The 22,183-nt window shown below is 38.7% G+C and overlaps 2 protein-coding genes across 7 annotated transcripts in view; both read right to left on the bottom strand.

Moving 5' to 3' along the window:
• gnb1a (guanine nucleotide binding protein (G protein), beta polypeptide 1a) overlaps nucleotides 1-15,232 on the bottom strand; it is a 31,754-nt gene extending 16,522 nt beyond the window's left edge. The window contains exon 1 of the mRNA XM_082519331.1: nucleotides 14,847-15,232. The gene's annotated coding sequence lies outside the window, so the exon portion shown is untranslated. The remainder of the gene's footprint in view (nucleotides 1-14,846) is intronic.
• Nucleotides 15,233-20,977: 5,745 nt separating this feature from the next.
• The window catches only part of cfap74 (cilia and flagella associated protein 74), a 56,164-nt gene continuing 54,958 nt past the window's right edge, over nucleotides 20,978-22,183 (bottom strand). For 5 of the 6 annotated variants that reach the window (XM_082519325.1, XM_082519326.1, XM_082519328.1 and 2 more), the window contains 3 exons: nucleotides 21,929-22,065; nucleotides 21,648-21,782; nucleotides 20,978-21,337 (listed from right to left, as the gene is read on the bottom strand). In XM_082519325.1, the coding sequence (XP_082375451.1) occupies nucleotides 21,233-21,337; nucleotides 21,648-21,782; nucleotides 21,929-22,065 (377 nt within the window). In that variant the 3' untranslated portion in view covers nucleotides 20,978-21,232. The remainder of the gene's footprint in view (nucleotides 21,338-21,647; nucleotides 21,783-21,928; nucleotides 22,066-22,183) is intronic. The other variant, XM_082519327.1, reaches the window with a different exon arrangement.

Raw genomic sequence — 22,183 nt, 5'->3', positions numbered from 1 at the left:
GGCTAAATAATTTACACCCTCCTGCCTCGATACCAGCTGCCCCACCCTTTTATTCCTTCGGGGCTGCTCCCATCTCACTTGTCTGATTGTTCCTGCCAACTTGTCTCAAGGTTTTTTGTTTTTAAATTCTTGACCTTTAATGTGCCTCTTAGGTTGAGGCAGATTTGCTGCTAGTAGAAACAAACCGTATGAGCTGCAGCACGGTATGGATGGGGGCTGCTCTTGCTCGCAAGCCAGTTGGTAGCTGTCTAGCTGTTGCAGTGCCTTAGCTACTGATCATCTGTGTCAGCATGCAGCCTCCACCTTGATACAAATGCATAGATTCTCTAAGCAGGCGTTTCCTTTTTAAGGGTGTTTCCCTAGCTATGCTCGTCTCTCTCTTCCCTTTGTCAAAACATTTAGCGGATGTGGCGACAGCACACACACACACTTACAAATACACTTGCTCGGTGGTTTCTTCTATTACAATCGTGTTTGCCATTGTCCATTTATGTTTTTGAACCAGGCTATGGAAACAGGTTACTCTGGAAATAATAACTGGCAGCATTATGCTAAAGGTGAATATAAAATCGAAGAAGAAAAAGAAGCAGATCAAAGAGACCGAGGGGAGGGTGGAGATCCAGCAGGAGGCAGTGTGTTGAGAGTTACAACACCAGAGGATAGGCTAGCACTTCACACAGAATTAGGTCAGTCTGACTTAGATTAGACCTGGCCCATGCTCGTAAACAAATAATCAAGACCGAGGATGCAGTGGGACAGGTCACTTGTAACCATCATGTCAGTTTCTGTATTTACTCTTAGCTTGGCAGCCCATGGACCCTTCCATGTGATGTCACAGAGTTATTATTGTAACAGCCATTACATTTAATGTTATGTTAACTGGCACTATAAGACCTACTAGTTTAGAATAGTGTAACCTGGATATTTTTTGTAACTATAATTTACAAATGGCCATTAAACATCCCACATGCAGGACTAAACAAACAGATACAAATTAATATGTGTTATAAAGACTTCTAAAAAAGAAAGAAAAGACCTAAGATTGGGCTAGATTATTTTAGCATCCGCTGAGTCTAATGCTTAAAATCGCAAAGGAAATGTGCCAACCAAGGACTGAATTGTGTGTGGTCCATTTATTTTTCCCTTTTTAAATAATTATGTCTGAATTTTAGTACGTTTCCTACAAAAAGAGAATTTAGTAATGGTGGTGCATGCTGCAGCTATAATTCACACATTTTGCAAACACTTCCCATGCAGGTATGGTAGTTGTGAATAAGGAGGTCACCATTCAATACAAAAATTCTCTAAACGTGTTGTACTCATTTCCTTTGGTACTGTAGGCAGCATATAGGCAACAAGTCTACCAGAACTGAAGACATTTGGCTACAAGTGTTCTAAGTCTGTCCTTAGCTGTTGGAGGAGAAACCACACAGGCAAAAACTATACATGGAAGAATGCAGCTGCCAAGATAGCTCTACTCATTGATAAGTCAGAGTCTATGGAGGGACTTTGCTTTGGAGGGGGGTGGTGGGGTGATGAAAGTATGACAACCGATTCAAAAAGGCAATATACAAACGATATTATCCAGTACTTCAGATGAGGAAAGGAAATATTTTTAGCAAGCATTTAAAAGACTGGCTCCCAAACCTGTTCAAAGAATTTAAGCCGAGTGAACTTCAATTCACAGTAACAACGCCCAAATCCTCAAATCCAACGCCCCAAATCCAACGCCAGGTCCTCAGCACAATATCCAACATGTTTAGTGTGAACTGGACAGAAAGATTAATTAGTCCGATACTCAATATATGTAAGTGGTATTTGACAAATACTAATGAACGTTGTAATTTTACAACATTTGTGTTCACAGTAGAATGTGTAGCTGAGAGCATTAAGACATTTCTTTGCTGCAGTTTTATTCTTACTGGGTGACAATGTTACACTACAGTCAAACAGACTGAAGTGTTTGCATGAAAACACATGCAACATTACGCCAACAACCCATTTCCAGTTATGTGCTTTGCATCATTGTGTTTGCGGATAGTTTTACATTGCTAAAAATCACACCTGGTTTAAAAACGCAGGCTGTGTAAAAGAATGTCACCGTTGCTTCTGCACAAGTGTGTGAAACTAAAAATCTGAAAGTTAAAAAAAAAAAGGAATATTTTTCCCCCTGAAAATACACACTAAATATGCATATCATACCAAACCTACTCCCCCCGAAAATGTGATTAGATCCCTCTCTGATTTCGACATTTATATCTGGAAGAAAGAAAAAAAAGGTTGTGGTATTTTATCTGGGTTCAAGTCAGAAAACGAAAATGGCAGATGGTTTCCCTAAAACCTGGGGAATGCACTTCTAGGAACAGCAACGGCTTTTAGAAAACTATGTGGAGAGGAGCTACCTTATTTCTTCCTGTCTATTCTTTAAACTTTACAGCATTTAAAACATCCTAAACCTTTGCTGTTTGACATCAAGTTAAGCCATGACAACTGGTTACACTGTAGGAGATGAGCATAATAATTGAGACATGCTTCAAGACTAATGTTAAAGGCTTTGGGCCATATCAGAATGAAAGTAAAAGCAAAACTGAGAATTTTAACGTTCCACAACAGTCAAACATTTGTGTGACTGGTATGTCTACTGAAAAATATTTGAGGATTGTCGCAACTGACTACCATCACAGTACATCTTGATTATTTCTAGAACATTTGTTTCATTTGGATAACCAAAAAACAAAACTTTATGAATACCAATTCAAATACGTATATAACTGTAAAACTTTCTATATTTAAATATGTTATAGTTCAATTTGTTCGAGTATAAAAACAGGCAAAAGATACAGTAAGTGCATGATTTCTAAGTCTTACTGGTGGGCGAGTGCTGTGAGGTAGTGATCCATTGTAAATGTAACTGAAACACAACCAGGTCACAAAGGAAGAAAGGACAAAGGGGGTGATGATGCAGTAACACAAGACATAAGGGAATCGCTCCTGGACATTTTTTAAAAGCTCCACCAATCTCATCCACTTTGTCATTTTCCAACACACCATTCAGCTCTGAGCGGCTTGTTTACAAGGCAGCTACAGCACTGTGGAGCAGGAAGTGATTCCTTCCCCTTCCCTGACTAGCTAGCATCAGTATGAATGAATGCACTATGAAATGGTTTTCACACCGGTGACACGAAATACCAGAGTTTCAATACCATATTATTATTTTTAAGACCATTTCTGTTATTACTGCACTGTTGTAATTTATATGCCACATTCAACTTTCAAGGATTTAATAAAATGTATATAACTGTACTGACATCACATTTGATAATTTGACTTGGGAAAAACTAAAGTGAGATTTTTGCATTTTTATGACCATTCATTTTACTTTTACCAATATAGCCCACTGTTTTGTAACAGTAAAGGGACACTCCTTGGTTAACACAAACTGTTAAGCACCTTAAGTGCCTTAGTTTTTAAGTTGTTAATGTTTTCTTTGCCATTACCATTTTTTGAACATACTAGAAAATAAGTCAGAAGGTCATGTAGCATGTTTGAAGTTGAATACAAACATAAACCGCTGAAACATCAGCAGAGTCACTAGGGGAAAGAGGAGAAAACCCCAAAATAAAGTCAAGTGAATAAAATGCTTAAGCAGTTATAGTGAAACCCACGACCAACACAGGACTTGGTACTAGAAAAAAGAAGGGGGAGCATAACCACTTTTTATGTTTACGCAACTAAAATTAACATGAAAGATTAACTGTGGATATTTCTGCACTTTCACTTTATACTGTGCCACTAATGATATAAATTAGATGACGGGGAAAGGTTGACAAGATGGGGATTAGTACTTAAATCACTGTTTGAGAAGGTGGGTTGCAAATCTTTCTGAGTCTCAAGAATGGCTGAACTAAATATGAATAGCCTTGGGCCTCATAACCCATTTTGCTCCAATGAATGTAGAGTAAAGTCCTGAGGCTACAAATGAGTATGCATAAGATGGCACAGTTCTGATTAAGTGAGCAAGTGGAGGTGCAAAAATCAACTGTAAGATTTATTGAAAAGAAAAGAAGTACAGTACACAGACTTCAGTTACCCCAACAGTTTTGGAAATGTACCACAAATTCAACTATTCACTATTATCCATACTTTTTCGCCTCTGAAACACTCATACTGGACGTTAGGGCTGCCACGATTTGTCGACTAGTCACGATTACGTCGACTATCAAAATCGTCGACGACTGATTTAATAGTCGACGCGTCGTTTGAAGCTTTGTAAGATCCCAAAAGACGCAGGAATAAGTAGCAGGATTTAAGAGTGTAATAACGGACTGAAACAGAAGATGGCAGCATTGCATGTACAAGGATGCCAGCTGCCGTTAAACCCCGAAGAAGAAGAAGAAGAAGCAGCTGTGTCCCAGAATTCATAGCGCGGCCCAGCTCAGTTTCCAACAATGGCAGCAGCTAGTTAGTTTTAATATTACTCTTATTATTCTTTCTGGGTCACAAAATAAACGTTTAACATATTTTCAGCCGAGAATGTAGCTGTGTAAACCTCAAATATCGGCTCAGTTTATCAGGACACCACATATTTTCAAAAGCGCTCCGATGTTTTCGGAGACGTCTGTTACCCACTAGCTCGATAGCTAGCCGGGGGCTAGGTCACTAGCGCGGTGAGAACACCGGACTCCCGGCAAATTGTTTTCAAACCCACCGCCGTCTTTCGCTACTCAGGTTAAATATATATGAGTCACTTAGATAAATTAAAAATGTTGTTGTTTGGCTTTTTTTTTTTTTTTTTTTTAGTATTTTATTTGTTCCTGAGTAAATCGGTTTGTCTGAGATTAAAGTTATAGTTTTTACACAGCTGAACAAACGTCAAGCAGACAGCTGATTATCAGAAGTGTGAGATGCTGGAGAATATACTCCGTTGTCCTGTTATATTTTAGATAGCAAGGAGTTTATTAAACTTCACCGAAACAATCTGTAAATTTCATTAAAATTGAATAAACTATCATCTTGTCTTTATTTTTAGTTAGCACCTTAAAAGCTTAAAGCTGTAAGCTAATGATAGTTATATAAGAGCAGATGCTGCTGGTGCAATAAGCTGTAGTTTTACGTCCAGTGGATGATGATCTGATTAGTCGACTAATCGCATAAATAATCGGTGACTAGTCGACTATCAAAATAATCGTTTGTGGCAGCCCTACTGGACGTACACAGACTGATATCCCCACAAACAAGATATTTCTCTATGTATGCTTTAGAATTATAATATGTACCAAGTCCACTAAAGCCAATTTTAGATATCAATTATTTTAAGAAACCCTCCCCCACCAATACTGTCAATGGCACAATGCACCATTTCCTTGCTTCTGTTACTCAAAGTATACTAATCAATGCAATCAAAAAACCAACACTTTATGGAATTTATGTTCTGCATGAGCATTACACTGTGACCAATCTGGAGAAGTGAAGGCTCTGGTAGTGTGAACAAACATCTTACAGACAAATTTTCTATCCAGCTTAATCTCTATAAGATAAAAATGACCACTGCACTACCAACCCATTTTGGGTGGAACTCAAGTTTCTATATCCTGGATTTCTGGCATGTAGACATAAGAATACCATCAATCACAGGGGGATGAACATGTGTGACTCTGCACAGCTGCCAAAAACAGATGGCTTTATGATACATTTCTATGACATGAGATGGAAATCCATAAGCACTCCATGTCTCAGGATGCTATGTCCAACAACATAATTAATTACTAGGTAAGCTATGTTATTTTAAAGCAAACCCCCCCCCCCCCCAACAACAACAAAACACAGTTAAGTTAGTTGAAACTAAATACTAGCCCCATCTACTGCTTTCTTTCAGCCTGAATGCAGCAGTCAAAGTGTTAATCCTCAAGAGCACTTGGAGATTTTTTAAGCTAATTTGGATATGAATGAAATTTTATAAACACACCTTTTTGCATTGTAATAGTTTAGACTAATGTTCGATTATTGGCTCCAACTCCAGCATGATCAGCAATGTCTGAACTGGAAGAAAAAGCTCATCACCACATAACAACCCCACAGCAAACAAACGCTGTGGAGGTGTAATTACAGAGTGATGTTGAATAAAATGCCTAACCTTATTTCATTTGTAGAAAAAAGGTTTGTCTAATATCCTACACTTTGTTTTTTTTAGATCTTGGACAAAATCTAATTGAAATTTCACAAAATAAAAGTCTGAAACCCCCCCCCAAAAAAACCCAACAACAGCAACTATGACGTCTGTAATAATTTGTAAAAAATTGTAAAGGAACTATTTTTATTATTATTTTTAATTTGAATCAGCTGAGAAAACTTTAGCATAATTGGCTAGCTGCCAATGTCTGTTGGTAAAGTTACTATTGCAAAAAAAGAAAAAACATCAGTGGGGTAACCCTAACCTTACTGAGTGAACAATCCACTGTTTACTGGAGGTTTGTGGTTTTAGGGTGCAGTGCTGAAAAGGGAAGGGGAAGCCTAAATTAAAAAAAGAAAAGAAAAATCGCAAGGCATAAGAAAACATATTTCCTTTTACAATGATTCATCTTATTTGCACAATCATTACAATGAAAAATTTACAACAATACAACTCAACCAATTACCCAGCCCTACATTTGAGTGTTCTTTATATATGCTGTGTGAACCATCCCTTTTACTGGACACGATTTTGTATGCATGCACCGTCAGTGTGGTTGGCCTGTGCTGGTAATGTCTGATGATAGGGGACATAACATCAATGCGACTGACAGTAGTGTTTAATTGATTGATTAGTGAAACATTCCATGATGCTGTGTGCTCTTTTGCTAGACAGAAAACATTGTTGGTAGAAATAGCAGGCATTTTTCAGACCACATTTCAGAACAAGATGCTCTCAAAAGGCAAACCTAGCCAAAAACAAAACAAAAACTTAATGCACATAAGCTGCTCTGCAATATAACTGATCATTACTAACAAGAAAACAGAATTCTAACATGAGGCTCAACCTTTAAAAAAAAGAAAAAAAAAAAAGAAGAAAAAAAAAAAGCTATTCCTAATGCTCAGAATTTTTTCTGACAATAGCATCGAGAGGAAAAAAAAATATGCCTGTTAAAAAGATAAGATTGTATATGTCAAGAAAGTTCATGCATTTTAACATTTACTTGCTACAAAGCTGCACAACCATCTTTTCATACTTGGATATAAATGAGTTAATAGTTAATTAAAACTGTAAGGGGGGGGGGGGGGGGGAGGAAAGGGAGGGAAGGTCAGGCTAGCCCAAAGCCAAAAGCATGACTTTATTTAAAGCATAAAATACACTCCTTTGATTGCATTAATAATCACACCCCTCCCCCTGTGTTTTCTCCCCAAGCTTCCAAGAGAGGAACAAGTGTGTGAAGAGTCACATGACAGCTACCCCACTCTTGCTCAAGTGACTGTGGCCTTTCTTGCTTTGAAGAGGAAGAACACTCACTAATAGTAGCTGTCTTTCCCAGTCATCTCGGGATTCAGGTTTAGTCACATTTTCCCTTTGCAGTCAAATATAAGGGCGAGAATGTAAATAGACACAGAGATGGTCTCTATTCAAACCAGATCAGGCGGTGAAATCCACATGCAAAAGATGGCCAGAGTTTGTTATGGGCTTGTGGGAGGGTTACGGTGTAAGTGATGACAGTGATGGCCAGTGTGTGGGTCACCAAGCGGCTCTGGTGCCACTTACTTTGAATATTCAAAGCAGTGGCTAAGACCTTTGGGCCAGCGGTGACAAGTTATGTAAGCATAACAGCACCTACAGTCAAACTATACACAAATCTAAACAGTGGGAAAGGCTTAGGAAGAATTTTCGCTGTAATATTGACACTTGGGAGTGCCTGGAGCTATAAAAAAAGACTAAGAATGTTTGCCAAGACACAGATTGAGAAACAAATCTTTATTTGTTACTGCACACCTTTCATAAGTAATCTGTTCTTGCCACTACTTAAAACAATCTTTACTGATAAATCAATTACAGTACCAAATAAACTTTAAATGTTCTTTTATCCAATTGGTGAATGTTATATAACGGATCATGTTCAATATAACTTAAATAATAATAAATTTGTTATGTTTAAAATTTTACAGTTCTGTTAGTGAGGTTAGCAGATGGCAACCTATGTCAATGATTCTGTTAACAAAAATGTATGAGACTTCTGAGAGGAAGATCTGAACTGAATAGAATACTTTAAATTGTATAACCTATAACAATGTAAGGCATTAAAACCAACTCCAATATGCCTTTGATTTATTTATTTATTTTTAAACCATGACTCAAGAAAAGCAAATCATTTTGCGTTTAAGTTGTGATTGTGTTCAGGAAATGTAACATCCTGGTGTAAACCACTGTAGCTGCCACTTTAGGGTAGTGACACTTTTGAGAGAGCTGGCCTGCATTGCCACTAAAGGTAGCAGAACACACACACAAACAAACACAAAAATGTTCAGTTTGCAGTCTTAAAATTCATTTTTTAAATTGCCTTTTAAATTATAACTGAGTGTCCAGTAGTGTGTTTCCAATGATGGGCAAAAAAAACCAAACAAGAAAAAGCAAAAAAACAAAACAGATGTTTGATATAAGTTACAAGTGCTACATTAGATAAGGCACTGGATTACCTGTGACCTGTTTCTGTACATAAAACAGGAAACTGGACTCTGGATGACATGGAATTTGCTTCATGTTGCCATCGCAGTTCTTAACGCAAACATTTTCTACATGTTGACAGTTTTCTCTGCTATGCATCAGTCACATTAATTATGGCAATACATTTAGATGCATAGCTCACTGAAAATACCTGGCAAGCAGCTGTACTAGCAGGGCGAGTAGCACAGAACAGATCTGGGTTTTGTGTATAAACAATCAACGACTACCGTACTTACTTCCTGGGCCATTACCAAGTACTACAACTTGAGCAGGGACTTTTTAGACAGGAAAATTGGCTCAGAAACTGAATATAAACCTAGGTTCCTCCAGATGACATGCGGGTAAAAGGCCCAAGTTTCAAAAAGGCTTTAATGGCTGATGAAAAATTCCTGCAACTAGAAAAGGCTAAAATTTTCCTCTTTGAACTATTCGAGGAACTTTTAATGCAGATGTTTTTGATTCTACTGTTGGGCTCCCTCACTATAAACCTTGCTGTGGTAAAGAGGGAAAGCCCTGCTGTTGTTGTGGGTGTGCTGGCATTTGCACTCAGTGCCAAGTTTCATAATCTTTGTGAATAGCTCTAAAATTTGAATTTGGAAGTTGTACATTGTAGCCTTGAGACTTCTATTAACACTTAGTGTTAATGTATGCCTGCATCTGTGCTCATATGTATATGGCTGAAACACATGTGTGGTGTGCATGCAATTAATAGTTAGATAACTTGCACCAGTGGATGCTAAGAAACTTATTATCTTCTGAAAGATATTGTTAGAACAAAGCTGTACTAGCACAGCGATCCCATCACAGTCTTTAGCTGCACATTTGCTTATGGATGATCAACACACCCTGATGAAACTGCGCTTGTGCTGCTTTCAGGAGCTGTATTACACAAAGAAGAAGAAAGGATTTAGATTGCTCAACCAACAAGACCTATGAGTATAGTAATGAAGGCATACTGCAGAGGCTGCGACTAATGGTCTTTTAAAATTAATATTCACAAATAATGTCGCTGATAAAGTCACTATTGTGGATGAAGAGAAATACTTATTCAAGAGCTTGGCATAGTACAATGGATAACTGAAGTTCCACGCCCATACTGTTGAGTATTTTTCCATCAACTCTTACATGAAACTGTCTGTGTTAGAAACCAGAACCCCAAAATGCTTCGCAGAAAACTGATTTGTTGTGGCTTGTAACCAACAGTTAAATGGCATGCTACCAATTTTCCTTAAAGGAAACATTTTACACAGACCCCGTTAAATGTGTCATGATTCCTTTTTATTTTGAAGAAATTGAGATGAATATACAGGCACAGTGAAGTTTTAAGTCAGATATAGGTAGATAGAAATGTAGGGTTGTTATGCAACAGGAAATAATTATTTACCCAAAAATTGCATCTTCAATTAAGTGCAAATAATGCATTATTTCGTTCTTATCTTGAATCTGAAACTCAAACTTTACATAATGTATCCTACGCTTTCTATCAAGCATTGTAGTATACCTGAATTTGCATTTGCACAACTAAGCCTTTTTGTAGTAATACTTGTGTGGCTGTTGGAAAACATCTGAAGTTGGATCAGGCTACAGTAGTTGTATACTTATAACTCCATAACTATATATTAAAAAAAAAAAAAAAAAAAGGGGGCAGTTTTTCTCACTTTTTTTATTTTAAAAAACTATCATAAATTTGTACAGAATTTAGGAAACAAAATTTCAGTTTTGCAGCAGTACTGTGACTACTTGAATAACACTTGCAATGGCCATGCTAAACAGGACCAGTCCACTGGAAAACAGTGAAAAAGCCATTACAAAGTCGGAAGAGTTCCCCACTCAATAAAACCAAAACTCCTGAACATTCAGCCATTACCCATCAGCTACAACAATCAGGGAATTGCTCAAAAGCATTATATATCCTATATTAACAGGATATAAAATTATCTTGTTTATTAACATGCAAAAAAACTTGGGGCTGATATGCATAACTCTAACTACTGAACCAAGGCAATTTCATTTCAATGCAGGCCTTTTATTTCAGTCTAGATGTGATAGGGCTTTACTGACTAAATGTATTGATTACCAACCATAAATGTTATTAAAGAACCATTATTAAACATGTTCTGTGGCACTGAATTGGGACTGGTATATATTCATACTACAGATCTATTAGGAACCTCAATAGAAAAGTTATGTTGTCATGGTGTTCACACTCACTGCTACAATTCTGGATTGAACCAGCTTGTCTGAAGCAGGTTTAAGTTTGCATGTTCTCCCTGGTCTTGTGTGGGTTTACTCCAGGGGCTCTGGGTTCTTCCCACAGTCCAGCACCATTAATGCTATACTAATCTGTGAGTGCATGCGTCTTTTCATTGAGTAAAAGAAAACAAAAACTAACAACAACAAAAAAAACAAAAACAAAACCTGAACCTACCAGATGCAAACCAAAGATGTGGAGACTGTCACTAACTAAGAAATCATAATATACCATAATGGTCAATGAGACAAAACCACCACCACGTTGGATCCAACCACTCTTGCTTTTTGGTCTCTTGGAGCCACAAGTATATAAAATTTGCATCATTTTGGTCTGGTCAGAAGTTACGTTACAGCCAAGGCTGTCACAAACATACAACACATCTTGCGAGTTCAGGTATCCAACACTTGAATGAAAAAGGTATTTTATCAAAGAGAGGGTAGAGGGGTAATCCTGTGAAGGTATCAATCACTTGTATGTACTTATATGTACGCCCATATTTATTTGGCCCCTCAGCACATCTGCTTTTTACAGTGGACAGTGAAAAGCAGGATCATGCCTGATGTGAAAAAAATAAAAATAAATAAGCACTATCACTAACCAAAGCCACATAATCCCAAAGACTGAAATCCACATATCTAAGAATTTAATCCCATTCATATACAGTACTCCCAGATTAAATGAGGGAAAAAATAAACTGGATGACAATCCCCCCCACCCACCCACCCAAATCCCAGGCCAACAGGATAATTATTCAGGTTTTAAACACATGGTCATTATCTTGTGGTGCTACTCACTCACAGCTAAGCTACTGACAAGCTACACTGTGCACAAACTCAGTCTCAAACAGACAATTCTGCAATTAATGCTTTTAGGCAGGCCTGTTGTATATGACTTGTTTCAAGGCAAAGTCATCAATAAAATGCTGGAGAAATTCATGCAGCTTTTTCTACTGCTTTCCAACAGGGCCAAAGAAAAACAGTGTTGGATATATTCAGGGTGCCAATATAGAGTGGGTCACATCCAGGTCATGTGAGCTGATTAACAATAAATAGAACAATGTTTTATGCTTGGTTTGATAACTGGATGCTTTTGGGCGTGCATACAGGTTGCGCTTAACCCAAAAGTGCTACAGATAAAACCTTAACTATTCACAGTATACTGTTCTGCATAAACTTCCTCTTTTATTTGTAGTTTATTACAGGTCTGGCCACAAGCCTAGAAAACCAGACCACTTCATACAAAAACAAATAATGCCATAGATTTCTCCCAAACTTAACTTCCATCAAATCAGTTGTGAGGTATGATGTGATTAGTATGAAGAGATTAGAACTGGAAGTTTTGGATCAGTGTTAAAATAAATCTAATTGTGACTAAGAAATGAATAGGCATGATTAAAAACAAATAGACAAAATGTGTCTGATATACAGGCACACAGAAACAGAATAAGTTTTGGAAATAAGCAGAATACCTGTTACTGCAACAATAACAAAATGTGAAAGAAATAACTTAAAAATCTAAAGAAGCCATTACATCTTTCTCTCTTTAAATTATGTAATCTGTTCTATCACATCCCTAAGCAGCTGTGAGGATTGAGAAGAAACATCCCATTCCCTAAGGTGTGGTTAAAAAATTCTAAAAAGGAAAATAAGTATAATATTAAAATCTAAATAAAAAATACATTTCATATACAGTATTTAAAGATATAATGTAATTTTCAGATCCCCTGATGTTCAGGTTCACAGTCAAGATGTACAACACCCCTTCCCCACCATGTTGTCCTGTAAGTGAGGTGCACATACTGGATTAATCTGACCAGGAATGCTATGAGAATGAAAACGTTTTTAATGAAAATACATTCTGCACATTTTTAGAATGAGGATAATCAATGAGATCTAGCTTGCCAAGCCTAAACCCATCCGATGCTCGGCAGCTGCCTCTCTCTGTCTGAGAAAAAGCGGTGATGAAAAAGGCTTTGAACGCCATCTTGTTCATTGCAGCTGCTTGGGCCCTGAATACAGGAACCCATTCATTCGAGGAGGCGGAGGGAGGGGGCACACTGGCAAAATGAATTCATCTTTGTGAGCCATTAAAAACGGCTAGCTCTCTTAAGAAACGCCACCAATTTTCCTAAAACGGTTGAAAATAGTCTACGTGCGGTCACGGATTTTTCTAATGCAGTATCTCAATACTGCTGGCCTCCAAAGTCCGTATAAGCGCCAGGCTTCATATAGCTCGTCTCGGTGCTGTCGGAGGCGCACAGCACAGCTTCCTGCGACAGCACGTCCAACCTCGCCGCTGAACCCACTTACGAAACATTTCCCGCCGCTAAATACAACTGTTCCAATTCATTTCTATCTTAACCCTCTACGACAGTGTGCCGACTGGGATATGCTGCTTCACCTTTGAGGAAGCATGCCCGTTTTCCGGGCTAGAGCTTGAGATACTATGGAGCGGCGCGGCCCGGCTGGGCACGGTTACTGTAGCTGCTAACAACTTGCACTGCAACGGAGCCGTGATTGAGATAAACAGATTGTCTAATTGGATCTCGTCAATCTTGTTTCCACGCCGTTAAAAGAAGAAGTCTAAAATCAACCTAACTGTGTTCAACCTAACTGACGCTGGGTTAACTCTCATGAAACTAAAATGGCTATGGCCACAATCAGATCCACAGCCGTGCCTGCCCTTTTCCTCGCGATCATACAGCGGCCCTACGGCTTGGTAATCGATGCAAATTCATATTACTTTAACGCGCTGAGCATTATAACGAAAGGCCAAGCTGAAGAACTGGGTGGCTGACTGTTGATTAAACGTGGAATTTGTTAACATATCTGTGCCATACAGTTGCCATCATCTCCGGCGGTTTAGTTTCGATTCACTCACATAAATGCTTTTAGTTCAACTACCCCGTTTTAACATAGCTTTGCAAGTAACTGTGTTTAATTTTTGTTACATTATGTAAATAACAGTAAATGTTGCCTCTAAAATACAACCAACGTGCTTAAAAATCATAAATCAGCAACAGCACCAGTGTTCAAATTCATTATGGATACAGGCATGTTGTCGTCGCTGCCATATTCGTAATTCACACACCCAGATGATCCATACCAGGCTGCAAACGTAGGCTGTGGCCACTGCTGGCTTACTTGTATGGACTGGCTAGGGAATAGTGGGGGTGGTAGTGATTCTGTTGGTGAAGTAGCCATTTTTAGACTCCCTTCGTTGTCAGTTTCATGATGCTACGAATTTGCAGTATGTGTAGTGGTAAATCCAAAATCTGCTCACGCCCGTTTCAGTTGTGTAAGTTTGAGAAGTAGCATTGTGTTTCTTCTTAAACAGCTGGCCAAGGGTTCATCAACAATAAACTGATAGTAGCAAGTGTGCCACCAATTAGCCTATCAGGTAATCCCAGGCTACCCTATAGAGGAAATATGTGGGGGGAAAGGGCCCTTTAAGAGCTTAAAAATGCTGGTAACAACTGATAAATTTTACATCCCGATTGCTGAGGGAAAAATTGCTACTTAGAAGCAGGTTAACGCAGGTAGCTAATTTCTTCAACGAGAGCGAAAGATACCCGGACGTTGGAGAGGGGGTGCGGGCTAACTTAACGAGCTGTCACAATTCACCCTGCTAATTAAGGTTAGCATTGGCCATTAACTCCAACATTGCCGGACAAAGCCATTAGATATATATTATTTGGTTAAACGACACTTTGTTTGAGAAACTTAACCAGTGACCCCCACTCACCGTCTTGGCAGAAACGTCTAGCTAGCTGCAGCTAACTCTAACGAAGGAGCCACTCAACCCAGTTTAACCCTTTTCGTTCCCCGTCCCTGCTTGGCAGCTAGTGAACTGCAGACTTACTGTATTTCCTGAAGCGCATTTTCAAATATCAATACATTTCCTTACCCGCTTTCAATCAAGGGTATCCGTTGTTTATATCACATTGACTGGAAACAGCAAACTCTTGCCTCTCCTCTCTCCGCCCAGGCGCTCAGATTTAGCTTGTTTAGCCACCGAGGAGCGGCACTCCCCGAACCCAGTTTTTGACCCGCCGAGGGGGGAGACACACCGGCACAGAGGCGCAGAGACAAGACTGTGTTCACCCAGACAAGGCGTGTCAGAGTCCCGGTTTAACGTTCCTCCGTCTCAACACAAATTCCAACTCAAAGCAAAAAAAATCCCTTCTCGTCTTTCCCACCGTCGTCGTCCCTCTTTTTCTTCCTTCACGCCAGGATCTCAGTCGCTTCTTCCTCCGGCCATCAAACAGCAGAGATGGGCGCGGTAACCCTGCATTCAGGTCTGGGAAACCCCACGTTACGGCAGCGTCACAACGCACGGCGGAGGGGTCGGCGACCACTTCAGATCAGGAAATGCTGCCATCTTTGGTATCTCCAACGTACCTAGAGGGAAGTTTACCTGCTAAAACACTGCTTTTAATTCTAAAACTCGATTAATGTGAAAACTTAAGATAAAATTGGAAAAGCGAATGAGAGTTTTCGAAACCAAGGCAAGGCTGAATAGTGATTTTCACCCTAAGAGAATGCAGCTGCTGAAAGGTACATGGAAAGTTGTGGGGCAACTAAAGAGTGTACATAAAGAGAAACGAAAGTACTTTGGAAAAAAGTAACATTTGAAAATGTCATAAAACAACAACAACATACATTTCGAGTGAATTTAAAACACTACAGTTGGAAGCAAAAGAGAAAGTTAACTAAAAGAAATGACTGAAAGATTAACCAGGCTTCAGATGATGTCTAAAGGGATTATTTTCTAAAAGCTATAAACAATACAAATAATCTTAGATTTATTGGCGAAAAAATGATGATTGAAAATTTATGTAATTACATATACCTTTCATAATAACTGATGTGTTGTTGAAGTAGAAAACAAAATATAGCATGATGGATATATAATGGCTAAAAGACCAGTTACACTTATAATAATAATGGATTGCATTTATACTTACTGGTCTTACTGGTAATAACGTAAATGCTAACTTAAGGCGATTAGGCATTAACAGCAATACAGCAGTGTTTATCTGGCAGGGCGAACAACCAACTACACGCCAGGCCATGCTTGTACCAGAGGATCTGTCACTTTGGAATACAAACTTGTACAGATTATTAGTTGCTTTATACTGAAAACTGACCACAAATTAATGGATACATTTTAGCAATAACATAAGTGACTATTGTATTCACTGCTATGTTGTTATACACAATGAGCAATGTAAAAAGTTCAAATAAATGTGCCCCTGGCATTTTATTAGACCGGATGCATATCCAAAAGTGTCATGTATTTGCAATATGAAAATGTTATCAAATTCCATTGAAATCTGACCTTCATGCCAGTAAAGCAGCTAGTGTTTCAAATGAACAACACGCTTTCATTTGCAATCCAAAACAGGCAAATGTTATGTTTACTTTCCTGCTAGCGTGCGTGACTAAGTACATATCACGATTTTGCTACACCAACATCTGATGTTTATATATGTTTAACATGTACATTTGACCCTGTATTTTTTTGTGTGTTTAACAAAAACTAAGTATCAAGTAATATGTTCTCTTCTGCTGATCTATCAGTAATGTCTTATGGTTAGTATAAGCTGGTCCTGGAAAAAATCTTGTTGACAAATTATATTCTCTGGGTATTAACTTCACCACAATTATATAAACTGAAATCATTGGGGGTTTGCTTTCTGCTCAGTGCTTATGGGTGGGCCATCACTGCAGCACAGAGATGACTTGATCGTTATCACCAGTAGTCTAGGTAGAGTGCTCAGAAGAGGGGGTTAATGCTCAGCGGGTTAAGGCGTTACTTGGAGACGTGGAACACTTTGTCGTCCTCTGAGACAACAAAGTGTGCACGGGCTCGGTCCGACAGGGGAAGACAACAGCTACTGTTACTTGGCTTGTAAGAGAAATGTTCCCTAGAGAGAGCTACTCTCTCTGTTTGTGCCAGATCTGTTTAGTGCTGTCTTTTCAAATGCACATTAAGTTCAGTTTAAATTCAGTTTAATTAAAATGTGAGCTGGACAAATGTGTGCATGTGTCACATTCATTCTGAAACACTGATGTATACTTTTACATAAAAACAGACTCTTTTGTATGAATGAGCTGATGGAGTTAGAAATGTTATAAGAGTAGTTGTGTCTATTAAAAAAATCAGTAAATATGCTCTTTAAAAATGTGAATTTCCACTAGTGTGTGTATTTGATTCCATCTCACTTTTGTAAACCCTAAAACCTGTGGTGGCGGGACAGGCCTGCTGTTCTGTGTGTACACTTTCTGCTCTCTGAGCACACATTAATTTCACAATTTCACCAAAGTAACCATGCAGTATTGTATAGAGATGTGATTTAAAACCCACCAAAAGCTTTCCTTCAAGTTCATAGGTGTACAAAAGGGCGATATTGGTATTAATTGTTATCTTAAGGTTATGGATTTGATATCTTCATTTAGATTTCTTTTTATGTAATAAAACGCATTGGCAAAGAGGACTGTCTGTCAGGTAGTGTTCAGGGTGTGGGATTCCACTGGGACTCATCTACCCAAGTTAATGCTGCTGAGATTTAGTTGCCCCTGGATACACCCCTGCCTGTCTCTGCATATATGTGTTGTGAAGCTTCTTTAGTAGTGCTTCAGAGCACCCAGGGGAGAAAGCTTATTGTCTGCATTCAGCCTTTTGATGAGGCGAACAGTCCAAAGCTGGATGTGCTTTCTGTTTCAAAACTAATTCTAATTTAATTGGGATAAATTGGACATGGTAAACAGTGCTGATAAGTGCAAGGATTGACAAATAATAGACATTTTAGTGTATTATGAAGGCATGAATTTGCCTTTAAAGCCCATTAGAAACACTTGTTAAAGTGGTTACAAATAACTTCTGTGGTGTTTTAATGTAGTCTAAATTGTAATTAAGGACAGAGTGATCTGTCCTGCTTCTGATTTGATTAAAAACAAAAAGTCACATTCATTAACAGACAAAGAGGGACACATGAACTCCACCCGTTAGCAGAGCAGGGACTGTAAGTAGCACTATCCCACAGTATTAACAAGAGGTCATAGGAGAAATCAGATTAGAAAAAGAGGCAAAATAACAACACAAATATTGCCTAATATGATCTCATGCATTTCATAAAACGGGTGACATTACATGAGGCTAAGCTCATAATGACCTTGCTTTTTATAGGCAGGTTGGGGTACAGTAATCTGATTTAGCATAATCTCTTACAATCTCTGATAAATGCTTACAGCATGTATCTCTCAGAGAGGGCAAATCCTATTGGTCCACTGTGAGGCATTACTGACATCTGCTGTTCACATACAAAGGGCCTGCACTTCACACTGTACAACATCCTGTGTAGTTTATCAAGAGAGAGCTTGACTTGACTGTAACAGAGCAACTGACCGATGTGAGTGTTGATTATTCATACTGCACTGAGCCCGTTTACCTGCGTCTCAACTAGCACTGATTTTGAAATCCCGTGGATGCATACAGTAAGTGTTCGTGTATATTTCACAAATGAAGTCTGTGAAGTCTAAAGTGGAGAAAATGTTTGCAGGGTTTGTGCGATCTACTAGCCTAGCCGCAGGACAAACCAGGCACCTGCTATGGATTAGGTCTGAAATATACACAGCATTTAATAATTAAAGAATCGGTGAGCAAATCATAGCTAGTGCACTAATATCAACACTGATATTATTACTTGTGTGCTCAGGCACGGCATTCACCCGCACAAAGACACATATTACTATTAAGATGGATAATTACTTGGACAATTTCCAAAAAATAATGAATGAACGGTTAAAATATCTGGCTACAAGTATTTGATACACTGTTGGTGGATAAATGTTTAAAACACATTGCCAAAGAGCCGACTTAAACATTGACAATTTAACTGCATGAAGATGTTATTGTATTAGAAGAGCTGGTGGGAGTTGGTGCTCTGCAGTAAATCAAACCTGTAATCTGATCGTCTTTGACTGACCAGCCATCCTGATGCAAAATGAGTTTACTTGCTCTTCCTCTTCCAGAAAATAGAACCGCCTGTCATTAAGTTTAAAGTTGGTCGAAGATTCAGGTTTTCTTCGGTCTACATTCTTTTTTATCATGACATGTTTTAATTTTGTGCCTCAAAATTGACAAAACCCACCATCTAATATATTTATATTTGATATTCTGTTGCATATATAAATATCTGCGCCCTTTGCAGCTATTACAGCTTCAATTTTTTTGGGAAGGCTTTCCACAAGGTTTAATTGATCCTAAAGGTGATCTGTGGGGTTGGGTGAAGGCCAGTCAAGTACTTCCACACCAAACTCGCTCATCCATGTCTTCATGGACCATGCTTTTGTGCACTGGTGCACAGCCATGTTGGAACAGGAAGGGCCATCCCCAAACTGTTACCGCAAAGTTGTGCGGTAACAGTAGCAACAAATGTCTTGGTGTGGTGATATAAGGCAGGAGCTGATCAGTCATGAAATCACATTCTGTGTGTACTGCTTTTGAGCTACTCTGAAGGCCACGTTAAGTTTGGAGGTCTGTACTGACTGACTGCAGGAAGCTGACGATCTTTGCACACTATGAGCCTCAGTATCCACTGACCCCACTACCAATTCATGGCTGAGATGGTGTTCTCAATCACTTCCACGTTGTTATGATACCACTAAAAGTTGATTGTGGAATATTTAATATCGAGGAAATTTCATGACTGGATAGGATGCAGCACAGGCAGCATCCTATCAGTGTCATCATGCTGGAGTTCACTGAGCTCCTGAGAGTGACTGATTCTTTCACCAATGTTTGTAGAAGCAGTCTGCATGTCTGGGTGCTTGATTTTATACACCTGTGACCATAGAGCACCTGAACTCAATGATTTGGATGATTGAGAGAACACTTTTCATCATATCGTGTATTTTTGGATTGATGCCTCTATATACACTTGGCAAATAATAGCAATGCTACATTCACTTTTATTGTTACAACCACTGTTAATCAGTTAACTCTTCAAGTACTGTTCACATGCCCAGTTCTTAGTATCATTTTCATCCTATTTTATCATTCATATGTATTAATGTGTGCCCATTTAGATCCACTTTCCCTAATATGCTCCTTGTGTGACCTCGGTGTGAACTTGGCCTCCTTTCACTTCATGGGTGTAATACCAGCAGTGTTACTGAACATCTGCTGGCTTACATCTTCTGACACACCCTTTACCATGTTGGTTTTAACACAGCTGCTTACTTCGTGTTACATACACCCCCTAGTGGTGAAAACAGGTGTACACTCAGGTGTAAAGCAATCGTTTAGATACAGTATATCTCTGCAACATTTTATGCTCTATTGCACTTTGTTTTTGATAGGTTTGCTTCCATGTTATATTAAGGAGAATTTCAGTTGTAGCTGTCCAGGACAAAGATACACGGGGCTGTAACTTGTAATGTTGTTGCTGTGGTACTCTACACAGGAAAATATACACATAACAGAAAAAGCAAAAGCAAGTGGACAAAAAAACTTTCCCTCATACAGATATTATTCTCTCAAATATATACTGTACATCTGGAATGTCCATATTTACATTGATGTAGTATAATCAGACGAAAAAGTTAAAGTTTTCAAAACAACTCCTGTTCCTTTTTTGATTGTTAGCTTGTCTGTCAAAATTAGTCATGAAATGTGAGTAAAAAATACAACCTTAAATATTATATTAGATATTCTGTAATTTTCTGTATAGACAGGAGTTTACGACTGAAAGGTGCCAAGGGTCACAAGTCTTGTGGTTGTTCAGATGTAGTTTTGCAAAGCTAAGCTGTGCTAATAAATAATGAATATGTGTGAAGTACAATGTGTCATCTGCTGTTTGTATTTACCCCATTTTAAGACCTACTAAGAAACAGATGATTATTAATATGCTCTAATATGTAAAACCTTGGAAGAGGGCGGTGTACCTTCTTTTTTATGTCTATATTTTATTAGACGTTCTATTTTTGGAAGTTATATGAGATTCTTAACACAAAAACTTAACAAAAAACTGAGAACTGTGTTTTTATTTTCTAATATGACAACATTTGAAAGTGGAAACTGCAATAATCTAGTCAATACTGGTTCAGTCCTCTACATCCATTTCAACGCAAAATGAAATCGCTCAAGTTAATGTTCAAACAAAACCTTTAATGATCTCATTATTTGTTAATGCTGGCTCTGCACACACACAGAATATGTGTATTTGTGGTTAGTCAGAGTATGTGTGAGCAGAATTCCTGCTGGCCATCATCCAAGTCCTTTAGAGGTCAATCGGCGGTCGTGGAGACCAAAGCCATCAGGGTGACTCTGTAAACATTCATCCTGTCGCCCTTTAAAGTGAGAGGCACGCACATCTGCACCACCTCATAAGGCTGAAACACACAGACGTAAACATGTTGTCAGACAGTATATACATACAAGTATATACACGTGTTTCACACAGGAAGACATTTTAAACCTAATTCTGCTGAAAGTCTTAAATAACACTTTTTTCTCGTGCTGAAATCAACAATATTCCCTCCACATTTTGGAACCCATTTTTCACAACCATGCTTTAACTTTGCTGTACTATTCAACTACATATTGAGTTCCTTGGAAGTGAACTTTTATGACTTTTTTTTGTGATCAACAGCAACACAGATCACCAAAGACAACCAAAGACCAAAATCAGCACTTCCTTACATTGTATCCAGTGTGGGGTGTCCATGTGATCCTGATGGCGCGTCGCTGGCCTGTGTCCACATTGCCTTTGCTCGGCTCCACATTAAAGCCCTGCTGCTGCAGGGATGCCACATTATCCCAGTAAAACTCACCACCCTGGTAAAAACAGAAATGTCTCTTTAAACCATGATAGTGAATGCTGTGCTAATGTAAATTCAATCCCCGTGTTAAACAATGAAACCTGTGGCAGCAGTCGGTTTTGTTTCTGAAAGCTTCAGGATGCTTGAACATCAGCACGTTACCTTCTTACTGGTTTGTGTGGAGCGGATACAGCCCACTTGCAGCTCCCTGACTGCAGGCGTGATGGCACCCGAGCTACACCTGGCCTTCAGGGTCACCAACACAGGAATGGTGGGGCTCTCCGTCACCTCTGACTCTGCTAAAGAGAGGCATTTTGGAGGCTTTAGTTCTTTAACTACAAGTCATGGATTTTCTTACATCTCTTTAATGATCATACAACCATCAGGGAGAATTAACTCATAAACTTTTCTGTCTTG

The sequence above is a fragment of the Aulonocara stuartgranti genome, assembly GCF_965226115.1.
Source record: "Aulonocara stuartgranti genome assembly, chromosome: 20".
In the NCBI taxonomy this organism is placed as follows: Eukaryota; Metazoa; Chordata; class Actinopteri; order Cichliformes; family Cichlidae; genus Aulonocara; species Aulonocara stuartgranti.
This window is presented reverse-complemented; position numbering and strand designations above follow the sequence as displayed.